Source organism: Mandrillus leucophaeus, unplaced genomic scaffold, assembly GCF_000951045.1.
Source record: "Mandrillus leucophaeus isolate KB7577 unplaced genomic scaffold, Mleu.le_1.0 Scaffold98, whole genome shotgun sequence".
Lineage (NCBI taxonomy): Eukaryota > Metazoa > Chordata > Mammalia > Primates > Cercopithecidae > Mandrillus > Mandrillus leucophaeus.
The window spans coordinates 513,235-535,068 of NW_012110696.1; the positions used below are offsets into that span (position 1 = coordinate 513,235).

General features: G+C 45.8%; 1 protein-coding gene across 2 annotated transcripts in view; it reads right to left on the reverse strand.

Moving 5' to 3' along the window:
- The window catches only part of FAM193A (family with sequence similarity 193, member A), a 281,515-nt gene that overhangs the window by 142,528 nt on the left and 117,153 nt on the right, over positions 1-21,834 (reverse strand). Inside the window, exon 8 of one of the 2 annotated variants that reach the window (XM_011970845.1) lies at positions 3,823-4,068. In XM_011970845.1, coding sequence (XP_011826235.1) covers positions 3,823-4,050 — 228 coding nt within the window. In that variant the 5' untranslated portion in view covers positions 4,051-4,068. Of the gene's footprint in view, positions 1-3,822; positions 4,069-21,834 lie in introns of those variants that run through there. The other variant, XM_011970848.1, reaches the window with a different exon arrangement.

Below are 21,834 nucleotides of genomic sequence, written 5' to 3' on the forward strand. Positions count from 1 at the left end.
CTGAGATCGTGCCACTGCACTCCAGCCTGGGCAACAGAGCAAGACTCTGTCTCAAAAAAAAAAAAAAAAAAAAAAAAAACTATGGCAAGAGAAGACAGTCAAGCAAGTGAGCTACAGAGACAATGATCAAGATGAAAGTTTGAAATGGAGATTTCTTAGGTTTCCAGACATGACAATGTCTAGGACATGATGCTAGGATGGGTCAGTCTTGGAAGAAGAGGTCTCCAGAGAAATCTGCAACATGCAACTGTCAGGTAGGATTCAAGAGAAATTCCCACCAATATTCTCCTACAACTGCTGGTAACAGAATGCTTATCTAGAAGACAGCAATTCAGACCCACTTCCCCTTTGGATGCAGCAAGTGGAGGGAGGGCGAGCCCTGACCCCAAGGATGAGCCAGAGCAGGACAAATGATAAAATCCTATCTCTGGGCCATTGGAGGGCTGAAGTGACCAGGCTGCCGGAGGGAATTACACAACAAACTGCAGCAGCCCCTCCAGGGAGAACGGGACACACTTACTGTTTCACCTTTGGCAGAGGAAGGAAAGTGGAAGGAGGCCATAAAAGTGGTTAGAAAAAAACAGCTGCACTTTAAACAAATTCTGAAAGGTTGAGAGTGTCAAGTGTGGGAGTTTAACTCCTGGAAAGCCGCAAAAGAAACGTTCCCACTCATTCCCAGGAGACCTGCGCCCAAGTCTCCAGGCTAATCCACTAGCTGAGAGGAAGGGAGCATGCCTTTCTCCTTGTCCTGGAGAAAGGCATGTGCCACACACAGGTCAGGACCAGCACAAGACATGGGGCCGGTCAGACCCCTGCAGATACAAGGCAGAGTCTGGCTGCCACCGGGCAGAGGCAGGCTCGCTGGGAAAGCTGCCCACAAGGCCGTGAGCACAGAGCTGCCCAAGAGTCAGGCTAGAGGAGGGCACTGAGAAGGTGCCACCATCGGAGAGCTTGCCAAGGAGGTAGGAGAGAGAAACTCCCCTCTACAGGCCCACACAAGCACACACAGTGCTAGAGACAGCCCAGCTGATGCCGACTGGACTGACCTGGCCTCCCAGGTGCACAACAGGAAACAACTTCAGCCTGATGCTCTCTGCACACTGTCTGGCATTTGACCAAACAGAACAAGAGAAAGAGAAAGCAAGAACCAAGAACGTTTAAGGAAGAGATAATACCAATTCTAACACACTCTTCCAGAAAAGAGAAGAAACGGGAACACATTCCAACTCATTTTATGAGGCCCCAAAGACCACTATAAGAGAAGAGGCCTACAGACAGATAGCCTTCATGAGCACAGATGCAAAAATCATTAACATAACTTTAGCAAATCAATCCAGCAACACATAAAAAGGATGTCCACAGAAAGAAAAATAATATTCATAGCAGCTTTTTTCAAAGTAGCCCAAATGTGGGAGCAAACAAACATCCATCAATTAATTGGTGAATGCATAAATTGGTTTATCTGTACAATTACTCAATGAAAAAGAGAAACTACGGATGCATGCAACATTTTGGATGACTCTCAAAAGTATCATGCAAGTTACAGAAGTGTATGTGACACTCTGGAAAAAGCAAAACTGTAGGAACAAAAATCAGGTCAGGCTGGATGCGGTGGCTCATGCCTATAATCACTATGGGAGGCAGAGGCAGGCAGATCACGAGGTCAAGAGATCGAGACCATACTGGCCAACATGGTGAAACCCCGTCTGTACCAAAAATACAAAAATTAGCTAGGCGTGGTGGTGGCGGGCGCCTGTAGTCCCAGTTACCGGGGAGGCTGAGGCAGAAGAATTGCTTGAACCCGGGAGGCAAAGATTGTAGTGAGCCAGGATAGTGCAACTGCACTCCAGCCTGGGTGACAGAGCGAGACTGTCTCAAAAAAAAAAAAAAAAAAAAAAATTCAGGTCGGCGGTTAACAGAGGCTAGGGCGGGGAAAGGGAAGTGACTACCAAGAGGAACAAGAGAACTTTATGGGGTGATGCAAATGTTCTGTAGCTTAACTATAGTAGTGAACATTTTTTAAGCAAAAAAAAAGTGAATCTTAATGGAAGGTAAATTATATTATTTTTTTAAAGGCCAGCTCCAACAAAGAAGCCGACCTACAAAGCAACAGATGGTCTGAGTCCACAAACACAGGTCAGCACTACACCTCTGCTGTTCCCAAGGTCACTGTTTCTGGTGAGGACAGAAACGCTCATTTGACAAACTATCCATTACCAAGACAAGCCAGGGGCTGGGAAATGAGATCCTCCCCCAACCCAGGCAAGATGAACTGCAGGGAACCATAGGCATTTCCACTGGCCTCTGAACCAGGGCAAACAGCAGAAGCTTGTTCCCAAGGGCAGAGGCAGGCTAAAATACAAGAGCCTGGCTGGAATTGGAAGAAGAGCTGACAAAGTTTAAGGAGAAAACAAACAAACAAAAAAAACACCACAAAAAGCAAAGCAAATGGTATTGGTAAACAAACGAACGAAAACCACACAAAGAAAACCATAAAAATAGCTGCCTTTGTGGAGTTTATATTCTAATGAAGAAGAAAGCAAACCAAATGAGTAAGTAAAATACATAGTATGTTAGAAATAAGTGCTAGTGCCGGGCACAGTGCCTCACGTCTGTAATCCCAGCACTTTGGGAGGCCAAGGTGGGCGGATCACAAGGTCAGGAGATCGAGACCATCGTGGCTAACACGGTGAAACCCCATCTCTACTAAAAATACAAAAAAAAAATTAGCCGGGCGTGGTGGCGGGCGCCTGTAGTCCCAGTTACTAGGGAGGCTGAGGCAGGACAATGGCGTGAACCTGGGAGGCGGAGCTTGCAGTGAGCCAAGATCGCACCACTGCACTCCAGCCTGGGTGCCACAGCGAGACTCCGTCTCAAAACAAAAAAAAAAAAAAGAAAGAAAGAAAGAAAGAAAGAAGTGCTAGGAAGAGAAGTACAGCAGGAAAGGGGGACGTGTGGGAGGGACCAAGTGAGAAAGTAATTCAGACAATGAGACCCCAAGGATAGAAACTGGCCCTGGAGATGGAGCACGCCTCTAAGGCCAGAAAAGATGGAAATCCACACCAGGCAGTGGGGACATGTTCTTCAGACTGTCACCAGGACTTCCCCAAGGCAGTTCTGCAGGAGAAAACAGAGGAGCAGGGAATGCACATGCTTCCTGGCTGCACATAGCAAGGTATCAGAAGGAAAAGAAGAGCTCAGACAATAATTAGCCACTTGCAAGCAGAAATCAAAGGGCACAGAAGAGCCCTAGAATGTGGGACCTCACACAGTTGCAAAAGCCAACTCCTTCCAGATCCCAAACAGCACATGTGAAAGCCTGCCCGCAACAAGGGCCCACCAAAACTCCATCCGGTCAAAGATGAGAGTAAGGGTGTGGTCTTCCCAGCCAAGCCTGCTGGCCTTGCTGTGGCCTCCAAGAGGCCGAAGGGGCACAAACAAGTAAAGGGGAAGGCCAGGCTTAAGAGCTGCCTCGGATAAAGAATTAACCTGCATGTCGAATTGCCGAGAACTAAACACAGGAAAACTGTACTCCCTTTTCAAGAAACTGCACCACCAAAGAAATACTAAGCTCAAAGCCAAAAATCACCCTTCAGGGCCACAAAGCTTGACGACTGAATTATGCCCAGACAAGGAAGACAGGTGTCCTGCCACCTACAGCAGTGTTGGCAGGGAAGACCAGGAGGAACAGACTAGAAGGTGGTGCAGGACGGAGTGCCCTCTGAAGCAAAAGCAAATCCATTTCTTTCACTGCCAGCTGGCCCCATAACCTGGGGTCGGGGGAGCCAACACCCTGCGCTGCCTGTGCTGGCAGCCACTCACCACTGGCTGGTCAAGGCCGCCATGCCTCTCCTCCTTCTCCACGGTCCTGCGACAGTCCGGGCACACCCATAGCGGCAGGTGCAGCACACTGTTGCCCTTGGGAGCCATGGAAAGGGCCAATTTGCTCGCAGTCTTAATTCCACTCTCTAAGAATGAGGAGTCTTTCCGTTCACTTCTGCACAGAAGACAATAATCCCCAGCGGGGTAGGGTGGTGTCCTATGATTCATGCCAAAACTAAAAGGAGTCTGGAATAGAAAAAAAAAAAAATTCTATTTTCAAAACCTCATCTATAAAGCCAATATTAAAATACATGTATAGTTGTAAAACTAAAACTAAAATGCATGTGTATGCTTATATACAGAAACATAAAATAGGACATTTATTGAATAAAACTAAACCTAATGTTCTAGAAATTCATAATACTTCAAATAAAATAACAGTGCCATAAAGAAAATCTTAGATAGTACGAGTTAGAAAATTGTCCAATTAACCCCTTCACCTTGACTTCTGTATTACTTTTCCACCACATGCTAGAAATTATCAGCCTCGATTTTCAGACTGTTTACCAGAACTGGTTACCACCAACAAAGTCTGAAACCACTATTCTAGAGGCGTCTGTATACCAGGGCTCAGGCCCAAGATGGCAATTCTGGCTTAAGTGTGTCTGCAGATCTAAACCATCTCTGAGGTGGGCTGTCCAAATTCCAGATTCAAGATAAACAAGGAAATGATGGCAGCTGCACATCCAAGGCCCAGCCTCCCATCCAGGCCCAGCAATAATGATGCTGAGCTCATCTCCTATCACCTGATGTAAATAAACATCTGCATTTTCAAATAGGTCCTACAATGTGGGGCAAGGGGAAGAGGCCTTAGAGGTAGAAGAAAAAGGCAAGATTATTACACCTTAAAACCTCTCAAAAGATAACCACCCACTCTATCAAAAAATAAAATAAAATTAGCGTTTAAAACACAAATACAGAAAAAGAAACTGAAGGCTGGGCACAGCAGCTTACGCCTGTGATCCCAGCACTTGGGGAGGCAGAAGTGAGATATCATTTGAGCTCAGGAGTTTGAGACCAGCCTTGGTAACATAGCAAGACTTCGCCTCTACAAAATATCCAACTATTAGCCAGGCGTAGTGGTGCACACCTGTAGTTCCAGCTACTGGGGTGGCTGAGGTGAGAGGATTGCTAAAACCCAGCAAGTTGAAGCTGTAGTGAGCTGTGATCATGCCACTGCACTCTAGCCTGGGTGAGAGGGCAAGACCCTGTGTCAAAAGAAAGAAAGGAAAGGAAAGAAAGGAAGGAAAGAAAAAGGAAAGGAAAGGAAGAAAAGAAAGAAAAGAAAGAAGAGAAAAGAAAAAAGAAAAGAAAGAGAGAAAGAAAGAAAGAAAAAAAGAAAGGAAAAAAGGAAAGAAAGGAAAGAAAGGAAGAAAGGAAGAAAGGAAGAAAGAAAAAGAAAGAAAGAAAGAAAGAATCGGTCCATCCAGCCTGGCCAACATGGTGAAACCCTGTCTCTATTAAAAACACAAAATTAGCCGGGCATGGTGGTGTGCACCTGTAATCCCAGCTACTCAGGAGGCTGACACAGGAGAATCGTTTGAACCAGGAAGGTGGAGGCTGCAATGAGCCGAGATCACGCCACTGCATTCCAAACTGGGCGACAGAGCAAGACTCAGTTTCAAAAAAAAAAAGACAATAAAAAAAAGAAAAAGAAAGAAACTGAGTCTCACACGCCTGGAAATGGGGGTAAAGTCCCAAGGTCAGCAAGTGTGGGGCTGGGGGGGAGACACAAGATTTTAACCCCTATCAACCCAATCCTAAGACGGGTCCTTCACACAGGGCTACCTCTGCACCTTAGGAGGAAGCGCCCTTGAACTCTGAGGAGAGGCTGGAGAGACGCACTCCCAGGGAGCAGGGCAAAGGGAAGCCTCGCCTGGCATTCCAGAGGCAGCCAGAACCAGGGCACACAGTGAGGTGGAGGGGTGAGAGAACCCCCGCTGGTCTCTCCTGCCATGTGGGGTGCCCTTGCTGCAGGACATGCCAGGTGAGAAGAGAGCAGACCTGGCTGAGGCTGTTCTGGCTTTTCAGTCTCCATCTCCACCCAAAAGCTTCTCCAAGGCCGGCCAGCCCCACAGCTCTTCCCACAGCCTCGAGCTGTCTCCCTATCCCGCCACCCAGTGGTATTCAAAAGGACCCAGTGTGCATGACAGATTGGCCCCTCAACGGCCACTGAGGGCTCTCATTTGGACACCAGGCTCCATTCTTAAGACTTCCTGCTGACTGGCAGGAAGCACATATTTAAACAAGGGGCTGAATACATAAGTAAATGAATTAGTGATTGAAAGAATGAATGACAACACCAGCAAGACTCGAAAGATGTTCATATATATTCTCACGTTTCCATGACCCAGTGATCAAAACTGCTGACTCCTGTTACATCCACAGGGTTCAGAGTTTTCCCGAACCCAGCTCAGCAGCCATCCTGAGCTGAATGTTCAGGGCACAGGGGCAGAGAACTGGGTCCTACCTCCCCACAGTGTCCTAGGGAGCGCCAGACTACTCAAACCACTGAGTACCATGAGAATCCATGTATTTTTCCATACCAACAAATCCCAAAAACCTAAATGATGACCCCCCCAAAAAAAAAAAAGCACATCGATTTACCCCCATATAAAGCCATCTCTTTCCCTCAGGTCTTAGAAAACAGCTCCCATTGCTGGCAGAACAGCCACACCCATCAGAGCTTTCTGGCCTGCCCTTTTAATCACAGAATGAGATGCTGGGCTCTACAGACCCAAAGGTCCCCAAGCCTGAAATCATAATGTAAGAGCCAGAAATGACCAGAGAGACTAGAGGGCACACAGCTCAGCTCCCGGACATTCAGCAGTCATCCAGGATTTACTGAGCCCACCACATGCTCAGGGACTGGTCCAGGCACTGGGAGCACAATGGTGAAGAAAACTGTCAAAGACAAAGGCAATAAATAAGACAAATACATGAAAAATATTAACTAATTAAACATTGATAAGGAGAAAAACGTTAACAGCAAAGAGGATCTGTGCCCTTTAATCTGGTGGCCAGTGAGGGTCTCCTTGAGGAGACCCCTGAAACCCACATGGCTGTACCTTGTGGGGAGCCCAGTGGCTGGCATTGGGCTGGCAAGAGCAGAAGGGGAGATGGAGGAGAGCTGAGGGCCACTCAAGTCAAGGCGTGACTCTGAGGCTGCGTGCAGAGAGACGGGATGGGAGAATGGGAAGAAACGACTATCTGCAACTTAGGAGCCAGACGGCAACAGCTTGGACCAGGGCTGCGGGAAGGGAAGTGGACAAGGCTGTGAACGAGCCACCTGTGAGGTGTGAGAGGAGGAGAAGAGCCACGGGCAAGCATGAAGCGTCAGGTGCTGGGTATTTTTTCATTCCTTCAGTTTCTGAGCTTAGTCGTGGGCCATAGTAGGGTTGTTTGGGAAGAGTCTGGTCCTTTTAGGGCTTATAGGCTCTGTAAGGCAGCATAGGAGCGCCTTTCCTCTTCTCCACAACTGAGGCAATATCCCCCTGAGCTGCCACCCAGGGTCCTACAGGTTGTAAGATTTTCCCACAATGGCTGGTGGGAACACACACTGCTCCTGGCCCTGTGTGAGCTCCTAGGTTTGTCCCGCTCCTCACTTCCAGGATGCTAGCCCAGGCGCAGAGAGCTTCCCCACATGCACGTGCTTACGCGCCCTCAACTGGGCTTGAGGAGAATCCTATGTAGAGCTCTTCCTTCGCCTCTTTGCAGTTCTCTCCGCTCTGGTACTCTGCTCTGCAAATTTACTTTGGCCTCCCCAAAGTCTCAACTCAGCCTTCTCAATCAAGGAGATCCTCAGGCTCGGTCTGGGCAGCTCTCCAAGTCCTAACCTTCAGACTCTCTCCAGGCAGGAAGCCTGGGCAACGCTGGGGCTTGCTGCGGTTATTCTCCTTCTCCCAGGGATCACTGTCCTGCCTGCCTGTGGTCCAATGCTGGAAAACTACTATTTGGTACATTTTGTGTTTTGTTTCATTGTTTGAGGAAGGAAGATAAATCCACTTTTAGTTACTACCTCTTGCTTGGAAGCAGAAGTCTAGTTACATTCATATTTTTAAAAATAAATGTACCAGGCTGGGCATGGTGGCTCATGCCTGTAATCCCAGCACTTTGCGAGGCCGAGGCAGGCAGATCAAGAGGTCAGGAGTTCAAGACTAGCCTGGCCAAATCGGTGAGACCCCGTCTCTACTAAAAATACAAAAAATCAGCCAGGTGTGGTGGTGCACACCTGTAATCTCAGCTACTCAAATTGAGGCAGGAGAATCACTTGAACCCATGAGGCGGAGGATGCGGTGAGCGGAGATCGCACCATTGCATTTCAGCCTGGGCAACAGAGCAACACTCCGTCTCAAAAAACAAAACAAAAAAAACATACACACACACACACACACACACACACACACCCCAGAATGAACGTTAGACTAGTATCATCCCTCAAAGCCTACACACACATAGACGAAATATGTAAATACATAAAATGTGTATATATATCCATGTAAGGGACCAAGATAACTCAGAAATTTTTGCATAGGAGAATATGGACATATGGCTAAGATGGCAGTATTGCTGAAAACACTTTGGGAACACTACTAACAGCTGAGTTCTACATCTATGATGTATTTTACCTTTTCTGAATAAACTGATTTTCTACCACCCAGTGATTGTGGCCTGTGTGCATGGGGGTGGGAGGTGTGTGTGTGTATCATAAAAGACACTAAATCATAATAGCATTTGTTTTCTTGCTAGGCTTATATTCTAGTTTTGAACTTTGTTTCCAAAATGAAATTCCAAATTAAACATGAAAACTCAGACTTACTAAAAATACTTTACAGATAAACTTCTTATAAACATGAAGAAAAAAGGGCATTTTAGGGCTAAAAAAACAGTAAAAGCAATATCCTCTCCGGTAACGGTAGCACAACCCAGATTAGACCACCCCACGAAGGCTAAAGCAGGAGGCACACAAAACAAAGGCCCCGTGCTGGTGACACTGCCACCTCCTGTCGACTGGCCTTCAGGGCTGTCTGCTCCCCACATGTCCTCCATCTCCTGTCAAAACCCCCTCACACTGTACCTATGACCAGAACATTCTCTGCCTTAAACCCTTCTATTGTTCCTGCTGCCTAAAAAGATCAAGTCCTCAGCAAAGGATCAAGCAGGATACACCAGGCCCTTGGTCAGTGTGTTCTTGCAAAATCACCCACTTGAAACTCCTTACAGTTCCACACTCCCACCCCATCCAACTATGTGGCTTTATCTCTTCCTTCCTTCATACTTGCTACTTGCTTCCCTAAAACACCAATCTCCCCGCCCTTCCTTTATGAGACAACTGCGAGGCATCCCTTCAAACCCCACTATGGTAACTTTTTTTTCTGTGAATTTTGCTCCCTACCCTTCAATCAATACATGTCACACACAGCTAATTACAACAACTCCTGTACAACTTCTACACTTTTTTTTTTTTTTTTTTTTGAGAGGGAGTCTTGCTCTGTGACCCAGGCTGGAGTGCAGTGGCATGATCTCGGCTCAATGCAACCTTCACCTCCCAGGTTCAAGTGATTCTCCTGCCTCAGCCTACCAAGCAGTTGGGATTACAGGTGCCTGCCACCACGCCTGGCTAATTTTTTGTATTTTTAGTAGAGATGGGGTTTCACCATGTTAGCCAGGATGGTCTCCATCTCCTGACCTCAAGATCCACCCGCCTCAGCCTCTCAAAATGCTGGGATTACAGGTGTGAGCCACCGCACCTGGCCAACTTCTACACTTTCTATAGACTATCATATATTCATTATACTACAAAATTATCTTTCACATATCCATCTTCCCATTAGATACTCAACATTATGAATGTCCATAATGCACCCAGCATCCGGTAGGCACCCAGTAAATGCTAAGGGAACTGAAATGACTAGTCCAAATCAATAATCTACGCTTTGTCTTGTCTACCTCAACCACAATTTTCTTTTCTGTTTTTTTTGAGACAGAGTCTCCCTCTGTCACCAGGCTGGAATGCAGTGGCGCCATCTCAGCTCACTGCAACCTCCACCTCCTGAGTTCAAGTGATCCTCCTGCCTCAGCCTCCCGAGTAGCTGGGACTACAGGCGGGAGCCACCACGCCCAGCTAATTTTTGTACTGTTAGTAGAGACGGGGTTTCACCACGTTGGCCAGGATGGTCTTGATCTCCTGACCTCATGATCTGCCCACCTCAGCCTCCCAAACTGCTGGGATTACAGGCGTGAGCCACTGTGCCCGGCCAATTTTCTGCATTTTTATACATGATCTTTTTTTCTTTTTTTTTTGAGATGGAGTCTCGCTCTGTTGCCCAGGCTGGAGGGCAGTGGCACGATCTCAGCTCACTGCAACCTCCGCCTCCCGGATTCAAGCGATTCTCCTGCCTCAGCCTCCTGAGTAGCTGGGACTACACGCCTGTGCCACCACGGTTGGCTAATTTTTATATTTTTAGTAGAGACAGGGTTTCACCATGTTGGTCAGGCTGGTCTCAAACTCCTGACCTCGTGATCTGCCTACCTCGGCCTCCCCAAGTGCTGGGATTACAGGCATGAGCCACCAAGACCAGCCTATACATGATATTTTATTAGCTACCTGCACTCAAGTCCAGGAAACACTGTTATGTGTAGTCACTAAAATATCTGTGCCCTTTTCCCTTTCTTTCCTGAACTCAGCTTTCCTAAAGCATATGCAGGTTCTTTGAGCAAAAGGCATTGCCTGGAGAGCAATTACTAACATCAATACTTAAACCTCCTTCTCAGTGGTCACAAAGAGATTGGTAACAATCATATCATGAGTTAGGTACAAGACTACCTTAAGCATTTTGGGCTCTGTGATAAATAATTTCTGTAATCTTACAGAGTAAACACTCAGCAATTTATAATTTCAAGGCTGTTCCATGGAAACTCAATAAAATTCAACGAACAGTGATTGATTCTACATTATTACAGCATCCTTTTAAATAGCTAATATAACAGTTTTCCTTAGGACTTACTTTTTTTAAAGAATGAACTCTGAAGGATTTACTTTTAATTTCAGTTTACATATTAGAAAAAAAAAAACAGAGAAAAATCTAATGAAAACTGCAACTGTTTCTAATGATTGCCCCTGAATTGCCCTATTAAATGGCCAGTGGTTCCATAGATGTAAATAAGATGGTTTTAAGGCATTAATGAAGGCATAGTGGTATTTGCTGGAACTATAGTTACATAAAATGTTTTTCTCCACATAATGTTACTAATGTGGTTTTTCCTATACAAATGTGGTTGCTATGTTCTAAGTCTACTAAACAACATAATTATTATTTGTTTTGATGCTACTTATCCAGAAGAAAACAAATGTCGGAGCCAGCCTCAGAATACGTCTGGATGCCAGGGCAAGTTTCGTATGCCTGCCCTGTCATGGGACCGCACAACAACTAGCTACAAAATACTTCAAGTCTCTACATTCAAGCTCCATACAGCAAAAGAGCAAAACAGCTTGAATTTATTAATAGCAGCAGACTTACACGTCTTTCTAACATACTGTTCTTTGCCAATCTTTAAAGTAAAATTAATCTACTAAGGTCAAATAAAAAGTTGGTATAAAAGGACTAACTTCTCACACTGCAGTTTGTATCCCCTTCAATCTCTGAAGGTTCTTGAAAAATCAAAGTAACCAGTCATTTTGCGTAAGGTATTAACAGTCTTTACAGGAATACCCAGAAATGACCAGAGGGAAAAATAAAACTACTTAAATAGAAAAATGGCTGAAACATTCAGCCATTTTTATTCAGAGACAATAAATGGAATAGGTAGGTAGCGTCTGAAAATTAACTGACCTGAAGCAATTCCAAAGTAGTCATTTGCACACCTGACAAGGCCCAAGTCACCCACACCTCTGTGATGGGACCTTGTCCATCACCATCACCTGTGCTCCCCTAGCAGCAGGGAGGCATCTGGCCCAAGGACAGCCAAACCAGAGGCTAGCCAGTGACCTAAAACAGTGGGGCCCACAGGCAATACTTGCTTTTTTATAGAATCCTCTCCTTCCCGTAATACAATGTTGATAAAGCTAAGTCACCAAGCTGACGACTAAAAATTTTATGGTCCATGTAATTCAAAAGACGAGGAGATGACTTAAGGTAAGGAGGCACCGGAACTTTCATGGCAGGACACAAGGAAAGGAGCAAGGTCCATGAGCCTAACGAGGGAACTTGAGAGTAAGGGGAGCTGTGGAGTAGATGTGGGGATCTCCAGCTTGGTCAGTGCAGAGCAGGGTGCCCAGTAGGGAAGAACAGGGACATGGCACTCCGTGCTGAGGAGTATGAAGGAAGACGGGTATTCACAGACTGCTGAGGGTGGTGTGAGCGCCAGCAATCTTTTGGAAAAGCACTTGGCAGTAGTTTTCACAGCTCCCACACATCCACAGACCTGTGCCTGTGCCCCCCTTTCCAACATCCTCCAACTACCTCTTCACAACCACGTGCACCAGACCCCACCCTGTCACCACTTGAGGACCACCCCATTGATTCCATCCTCTTCTCATATCATCAGTTTCTCTTTCTTTCCTGCATCACTTCCATTAGGATGCAAACATGCTGTGTCTCCCATTCTGAAGAAACACAATGATCTCCTCTCAGTGGCACTTCTGCCCCAGTTTCTCACTGCCTATCTTTTCCTTTCTCTAGCAAACTCCTTCAGAGTTGTCCACCCCAGTTCTTTCTTTTTAAACTTTTTTTCTTTTATTTACATATTTTGAGACAGGGTCACTCTGTTGCCCAGGCTGGACTGCAGTAGCACGATCTTGGCTCACTGCAACCTCCACCTCCCAGGCTATCAAGTGATCCACCTGCCTCAGTCTCCCAAGTAGCTGGAACTACAGGCATGCACCACCACACCCGGCTAATTTGTGTATTTTTAGTAGAGACGATGTTTTGCTAGGTCACCCAGGCCAGTCTCGAACTTCTGGGCTCAAGCGATCCTTTCATCTCAGACTCCTGAGTAGCTGAGACCACAGGCATGTGCCACCACACCCAATTTTGGAGGTGGGCCTAATGGGAAGCGCTTGGGTCATAAGGGCAGATCCCTCATGAATGGCTTGAAGCTGTCTTTGCAGCACTGAGTGAGTTCTCATTCTATTAGTTCCCCGAGAGCTAGCTGTTAAAAAGAGCCTGGCACCTCCTTCCCCATCTCTCTTGCTTTTTCTCTCATCATGTCATCTGGACACACTGGGTCCTCTTCACCTTGTGTCATAAGTGGAAAAAACCCAAGGCTCTCACCAGATGCAAATGCAGCACCATGCTTCCTTTTTTTTTTTTTTTTTTTTTTTTGAGACGGAGTCATGCTCTGTCGCCCGGGCTGGAGTGCAGTGGCCGGATCTCAGCTCACTGCAAGCTCCGCCTCCCAGGTTTACACCGTTCTCCTGCTTCAGCCTCCCGTGTAGCTGGGACTACAGGCGCCCGCCACCTCGCCCAGCTAGTTTTTTGTATTTTTTAGTAGAGACAGGGTTTCACCGTGTTAGCCAGAATGGTCTCGATCTCCTGACCTCGTGATCCGCCCGTCTCGGCCTCCCAAAGTGCTGGGATTACAGGCTTGAGCCACCGCGCCCGGCCGGCACCATGCTTCTTATACAACTTGCAGAACCAGGAGCAAAATTATCCAGCCTCAGGTATTCCTTATAGCAAAACAAACGAACTAAAACATAGAAGTTTAATTTCACATAAAGCATACAAAATTGTAAAGGGCCAAGAATAGCCAAAACACTCATGAAGAGCAATAGAGTGACTATTAAGGCTTATTAAAAAGCTATACTAGGCTGAGCATGGTGGCTCCCTCCTGTAATCCCAGCACTTTGAGAGGCTTGGGTGAGAAGGCTGCTTGAGCCCAGGAGTTCAAGGTCACCTGGGCAACAGAGGGAGACCCTGTTTCTACAAAACATTTAAAAATAAGCCAGGCATAGTGGCGTGCCCCTGTAGTCCCAGCCACTCAGAAGGCTGAGGTGGGAAGATTGCTTGAGCTCAGGAGGTTGAGGCTACAATGAGCCATCCTCCTGACACTGCATTCCAGCCTGGGCAACAGAGCAAGACCCTGTTCTCAACAACAAAAAATGCTATAGTAATTCAGAGAATGCAGTACTGGAACCCAAGGATAGAAAAGTAGACAAAGGGGCCGGGCACGGTGGCTCACGCCTGTAATCCCAGCACTTTGGGAGGCCGAGGCGGGTGGTTCACGAGGTCAGGAGATAGAGACCATCCTGGCTAACATGGTGAAACCCCGTCTCTACTAAAAATACAAAAAAATTAGCCGGGCATGGTGGCGGGCACCTGTAGTCCCAGCTACTAGGGAGGCTGAGGAAGGAGAATGGCATGAACCTGGGAAGCAGAGCTTGTAGTGAGCCAAGATCACGTCACTGCACTCCAGCCTGGGTGACATAGCGAGACTCTGTCTTAAAAAAAAGAAAGAAAGAAAAATAGACAAAGGAACAATATAGAATCAAGGTATGATACACAGACACTAAATTTGTAACCAAGATGGCATTCTACAATACTATGGAAAGAATGGCCTTTTAAAGTTAACACAGAACAACTAGATATCCAAATCAGGGGAAAAAATGAAATTAGGCCCCATCTCACACCATACACAAAAATAAATTCCATAATTATAGACCTAAATGTGAAAGATGATGGATAATATCCTCTTGACCTTGGGTAAAGGAAAACATTTTCAAGACAGACACCAAAAGCACTAAAGCATAAAGGAAAAGATCAACAGTTTCAACTACATACATACATTTTTTTGAGACAGAGTTTCGTTCTTGTTGCCCAGGCTGGAGTGCAATGGCACGATCTCAGTTCACTGCAACCTCTGCCTCCTGGGTTCAAGTGATTCGCCTGCCTCAGATTCCTGAGTAGCTAGGATTACAGGCATGCACCACCACACCTGGCTAATTTTGTATTTTTAGTAGAGATGGGGTTTCTCCATGTTGATCAGGCTGGTCATGAACTCCCGACCTCAAGTGATCTGCCTACCTCAGCCTCCCAAAGTGCTGGGATTACAGACATGAGCCACTGCGCCCAGCTCAGATTCAACTATTTAAAAATCATTTATTTTTAGGGATGCAGTCTCGCTCTGTCACCCAGGCTGGTGTGCAGTAGCGCAATCTTGGCTCACTGCAACCTCCACCTCCCAGGTTCAAGCAATTCTGCCTGCCTCAGCCTCCCCAGTATCTGGGACTACAGGTGCCCACCACCATGCCCAGCTAATTTCTGTTTTTTAAGTAGAGATGGAGTTTCGCCATGTTGGCCAGGCTGGTCTTGAATGCCTGACCTCAGGTGATCTGCCCACTTCAGCCTCCCAAAGGGCTAGGATTACAGGTGTGAACCGCCATACCCAGCCTAAAATTTAAAACTTCTATTAGATAAACATTAAGAAAATGAAAAAAATGACCAAAAAAACGTGAAAAATGAGAAAAAATAGGAAAAAGATTACACAACTTGGTTGAAAAAATTGGGCAAAAGACTTGAACAGGTTCTTCACAACAGATGACCCAAAAGGTCTATAGACATAAACACACGAAAAGATGATGTTACATACCATAGATAAATTAAATCATAGTACCACCATTTACCCACCAAAGAGGCTGAAATAAAAAATTAGGACACAAACCATGCTCAACCAAAAACATGAAACAATGGGAACTCTCAAGCACTGCTGGCAGAGTGAAAGTAGGTATAACCACTTTGGGAAACAGGCATTACATGAAAACTGTGACCCAGTAATTCCTTTTCTGGATATCTACCTTTCCTCATAAGTCCCGTATGCACCAAAATACGTGTACAAGAGTATTCATGCCAGTCCCAAACTAGAAATAACCCATAAACTGTAGAATGAATGGTCATCTCTACAGTGAAATACTACATAGGAATTAAAATGGATAAACCATAGCTAAGTTCAAAACAAATAAATCTTTCAAATATTGTTGTGTGAGACAAGTTGTATACCCTAGATTATTCAGTATGGATGCTTCCATCTATGTAAGGTACAAAAACAGGCAAAACTATAGTGCTGAGATGTTTAGTTTTTTCCCTTTCCCTTTCCTTTAGACAGAGTCTTGTTCTGTCACCAGGCTGGAGTGCAGTGGCACGGTCTCGGCTCATGGCAACCTCCTCTGCCCAGGTTGAAGCGATTCTCCTGCCTCAGCCTCCTGAGTAGCTGGGACTATAGGCACGCACCACCACACCCAGCTAATTTTTGTATTTTCAGTAGAGATGGGGTTTCACTATGTTGGCCAGGATAGTCTAGATTTCTTGACCTCATGATCCACCCACCTCAGTCTCCCAAAGTGCTGGGATTACAGGTGTGAGCCACCGCACCCTGCTGTTTAGTATGTTTAACGAAAGGAAAAGAAAGGAAACTGTAATCGAGTAGTAGCCTTTAGTGGGCTTTTGGAGTCCTGGTAATGTTCTATTTCCTCATCTGAATGGTGCTTATACCAGGGGTCAAATTAATTTGCAAACCTGTACATTACTTTTATGCATTTTTATGGTATATAACAGTAACAGTAAGAAATATTCTTTAGAAATGGGGTCTCACTCTGTCGCCCAGGCTGGAGTGCCGTGGCACAATCTTCACTCACTGCAACCTCTGCCTCCCAGGTTCAAGCAATTCTCCTGCTTCAGCCTCCTGAGTAGCTGGGATTACAGGTGTAAGCCACCACGCACGGCTAATTTTTTTAAGAAACGTTCTTTAAAGAAATACATTTTGGACAAATGAACAAGGTGATTCCACAGGGAGAGATCTCTCAATAAATGATACACAACGGAATATGAATATGGAGGGGGGGACACCTCCAACTTCACCTCACACCATACCCAAAATTAACTTGAAATAGATCACAAACCTATACATATATAACAGCTAAAATTACAAAACCTCTAGAAGAAAACAAAGGAGAAAGTTTTCCCAATCTTGGAGTAGACAAAGATCTCTTGAGACCCCAAAAGCACTAATCATTAAAAAAAAATTGGTAAACTGGACTTACACCAAAAAACTTCTGTTCCTCAAGACATGGCTGCTTCTGGCTTCTGCACTAGGATGAAGAGAGCTGGGCGAGCATACTGCTCACCCTTACAGTGCAAAACAGCCAGACTCACTTCCTATCTATGACTGTTTCTGAACCTGCTGAGGTTACAGAACAAACACTGGCCCATAATCTCAAGTGCCGTCAGGGAAAGAAAACGCATCCACTCACCTGGGTAGACACAATCAGACACCGGTAAGAGGAGTTCGGCAAGAATAAAAGACAAATTGCAAAAGGCTGAGTACAGGCTGTCAAGACAATTCCTGGCAGCTGCAGAAACTGGGAAAGCCTGCACTACTTCACAGGCTCTTTCTCCGTGGCACTCAGGACGCAATCACTGAAAAGATCTGAAAGAGCCCTAAGAAGCACAGACAGTAGTGCAGAACGCAGGGAGGGGACCAGGAGCCAGGAAGGAGGGGCAAGAAATTCCACTCAAATCCTTCCTCTCAACCTCCACTCAGAAACAAAAGTCCTAATTTGTGGGGGGCCGGGGCGGGGGCGGGGAAGGCTTTGGTGAACACTTACTGTGACTAGCGGAAGGGAAGAAGGAGAGGAGGGACCTAGTTCTGCAAAAGGGGCAAGATTACATAGCGAGTCAGGGAAAAGGCGGAGCTGAGACAGCCGCACCTCTGAAGTCCAGGGTTACTAGACACGTCTAAAACTCAGGTTCGGCCAGGCGCGGTGGCTCATGCCTATAATCCCAGCACTCTGGAAGGCTGAGGCGAGCAAATTACCTGAGGTCAGGAGTTTGGCACCAGCTTGGCCAACATGCTGAAATACAGACAGGGTTCTGTCTCTACTAAAAATACAAAAATTGGCTGGGCATGGTAGCGGGTGCCTGTAGCTACTTTGGAGGCTGAGGCAGAAGAATCGCTTGAACCTGGGAGGCGGAGGTTGCAGTGAGCTGAGATTGCACCACCGCACTCCAGCCTGGGCAACAAGAGCAAAACTCCATCTCAAAAAACAACAACAACAACAACAAACTGAGCCTTAACCAGAAAAGGAGGCTGCACCCCACTACCACTACACACTTCCAAGTCAAAAAGCTTCAAACAACAGCCAACAGCAGAATACAGCTGGGAGAAGAATATGCAAAGAAACCCCCTGTGAAATACAAGAAAGAAAGAAGACTTAAAACAGAATTTCAAACACTGCCGTGGTAAAACACTCCTCATCCTAGATCCAAGCTGCCTCTACAAAAATTCAAAGCCTGTGCTGCGTAACACACATCAAATAATAAACTGAGGCCAACTCTAAACAAAGCAGAAAACATAATGGTTGAGAATTTTCCAAAATTAATGACAAACACCAAACCGCAGATCCAAGAAGCACAGAGAACGTTAAAAAACAAACAACAACAACAACAAACCAAACACCTGGTCCTATCACTCCTCACTTCTCAAAACAAAAGACAACCGGATACACAACTAATTAGGACAAAAGTCAGGCTCAACCAAGAATACGAAAATAAGAAAGAAAGAAGAGAGAGAGAGGAGGGAGGGAGAAGGAGGCAGAAGGAAGGAAGGAAACAAACACTGACCAAGTACAGTGGGGCTCATGCCTGTAATCCCAGCACTTGTTGGGGTGAGAGGATTGCTTGAATCCAGGAGTTCAGGAGCAGCCTGGGCAACATAGCAAGACCTCATCTCTACAAAAAAGTTTAAAAAATTAGACCACACTTGTGGTCTCAGCTACTAGGGAGCCTGAGGTGGAGAAATGCTTGAGCACGGGAGGTCGAAGCTGCAGTGAGCTGTGATCATGTCACTGCATTCCAGCCTGGGCAACAGAGCAAGACCTTGTCTTGAAAAGAATGGGGGCCGGGGGAGGAGAAGAGAGATTGAAAGCAGCTAGGGATAAAAGAAACATTACACATGGAAGAACAAAAACAATTACAGCAGGATTCTTGTGAGAAACCATAAAAACCAGAAGAGAGTAATTTTTCTAAAATCTGGGGGAAAAAATAGCTTTTAACTGTGACTTCTATACCCAGCAAAGGGATCTTTTAAAAGTAAAGGAGAAGGGCTAGGCGCGGTGGCTCAAGCCTGTAATCCCAGCACTTTGGGAGGCTGAGGCAGGCAGATCATGAGGTCAGGAGATTGAGACTATACTGGCTAACACGGTGAAACCCCATCTCTACTAAAAATACAAAAAATTAGCCATGCATGGTGGCGGGCACCTGTAGTCCCAGCTACTCGGGAGGCTGAGGCAGGAGAATGGTGTGAACCCAGGAGGCAGAGCTTGAAGTGAGCCAAGATCGCACCACTGCACTCTAGCCTGAGCTGGAGCAAGACAGAGCGAGACTCCATCTCAAAAAATAAAAATAAATAAATAAATAATATAAAGGAGAAAGACAGACTTTCTCAAACAAAAACAGGAAATTTATTGCCAGCATACCTAACCCACGTAAAACATTGAAGTATTTCAGAAGCTGGGCATGGTGGCTCACGCCTGTAATCTCAGCACCTTGGGAGGCCGAGGCAGGCGGACTGCCTGAGCTCAGGAGTCGAGACCAGCCTGGCAACACAGTGAAACTCCATCTCTACTACAATACAAAAAATTAGCTGGGAGTGGTGGCATGCGCCTGTAATCCCAGCTACTCAGGAGGCTGAGGCAGGAGAACTGCTTGGACCTGGGAGGCAGAGGTTGCAGTGAGCCAAGATTGTGCCACTGCACTCCAGCCTGGGTTACAGAGCGAGACTCCGTCTCCAAAAAAAGAAAGAAAGAAAACATTTCAGAAAGAGAGAATACGGTATCAGACCAAAACCTAGATCTACAAAAGAAATGGCAATCCCAAAAATGGAATAAAATAAATCAGTGGGGTTTTTTTTTTTTTGGTTTTTTTTTTGAGATGGAGTCTTGCTTTGTCGCCCAGACTGGAGTGCAGTGGCACGATCTCGGCTCACTGCAACCTCCGCCTCCTGGGTTCACACCATTCTCCTGCCTCAGCCTCCTGAGAGTAGCTGGGACTACAGGCGCCCGCCACCATGCCCGGCTAAGTTTTTTCTATTTTTAGTAGAGACGGGGTTTCAACGTGTTAGCCAGGATGGTCTCGATCTCCTGACCTTGTGATTTGTCCGCCTCGGCCTCCCAAAGTGCTGGGATTACAGGCGTGAGCCACCGCGTCTGGCCAAATCAGTGGGTTTTTAAAAAATTTATAAAGAACAGAGGTTTATTTGGCTCACAGTTCTGTAGACTATACAAGCATGGCACCAGCATCTGCTCAGCTTCTAGTGAGGCCACAGGAAGCTTTTACTCATGGCAAAAGGCAAAGGAGGAACAAATGTATCACATGGCAAGAGAGTGAGGAGCCAGAGATAGAGCGGGGAGGCCCCAGACTCTTTTTAACAACCAGATTTCAAATGAACTAACAAAGCAAGAACTCATTCATTACCATGGGGAGGGCATTCATGAAGTCATTCATGAAGACCCACCCCCATGATCCAACACTTCCCAGCAGACCCTAGCTCCAAAATGGGGAGATGTGTCATTTTATTTTTTTTAAGTTTGGGGGTACATGTGCAGCATGTACAGGTTACACAGGTAAACATGTATCACAGGGGTTTGTTGTACCGATTATTTCTTCACCCAGGTAGTAAGCCTAGTAGCCATCAGTTGTTATTTTTCCTGATCCTCTCCCTCCTCCCACCCTCCACCCTTTGATAGGCCACAGTGTGTGTTGTTCCCCTCTATGTGTCCATGTGTTCTCATCACCTATAAGTGAGAATATAAAAGTTCCCGTGTTAGTTTGTTAAGGATAATGGCCTCTAGCTCCATCCAAGTCCCTGAAAAGAACAGGATCCCATTCTTTTATATGGCTGCATAGTATTCCATGGTATATATGTACCATGTTTTCTTTATCCAATCTATCTATCACTGATGGGCATTTGGGTTGATTCCATGTCTTTGCTACTGTGAACAGTGCTGCAATAAACACACGCATGCATGTGTCTTTGTAACAGAACAATTTATATTCCTTTGGGTATATACCCAATAATGGGATTACTGGGTTGAATGGTATTTCTGACTTTAGGTCTTTGTGGAATTGCCATACCGTCTTCCACAATGGTTAAACTAATTTACACTCCCACCAACAGTGTATAAGCGTTCCTTTTTCTCTCACCACCATCTGTTATTTTTTAACTTTTTAATAACAGTCATTCTCACTGCTGAAAAATCAGTGTTTTCACTTTTTTTTGTTGTTGTTGTTTTGGTTTTGTTTTTGAGACAGGGCCTCACTGTCACCTAGGCTGGAGCACAGTGGCATGATCTCTGGTCTCTGCTGCTGTAACCTCCCAAGCTTAAGCAATCCTTCCACCTCAGCCTCCTAACTGGGACCACAGGCAAGTGCCATCATGCCTGGCTAATATTTTTTATTTTTTGTAGAGAAAGGACCTTGTTATGTTGCCCAGGTTGGTCTCCAACACCTGGGCTTAAGTGATTCCCCTGCCTCAGCCTCCCAAAGTGCTGGGATTACAGGCGTGAGCCACCACGCCCAGCCAGCCTTATTTTTAATTGCACTTTTAGTGCAATTAAAGATTGATTTTCAAATACAAAAATAGCAATGTACTATGTGTTTATAGCATACGTAGAAGCAAAATGTGTAACATCAATAGCACAAAGGATGAAGGGAGGAATTGGCAATACACTGTACAAGGTTCTTGTACTACTGTGAAGTGGTATATGACAGCATTTTTTTTTTTTTTTTTTTTTTTGAGACAGAGTCTCACTCCATCACCCAGGCTGGAGTGCAGAGGTACGATCTCAGCTCACTGCAACCTCCACCTTTCAGGTTCAAGCAGTTATCATGCCTCAGCCTTCCAAGTAACCGGGATTACAGTCATGTACCACTACATCTGGCAAATTTTTTTGTATTTTTAGTA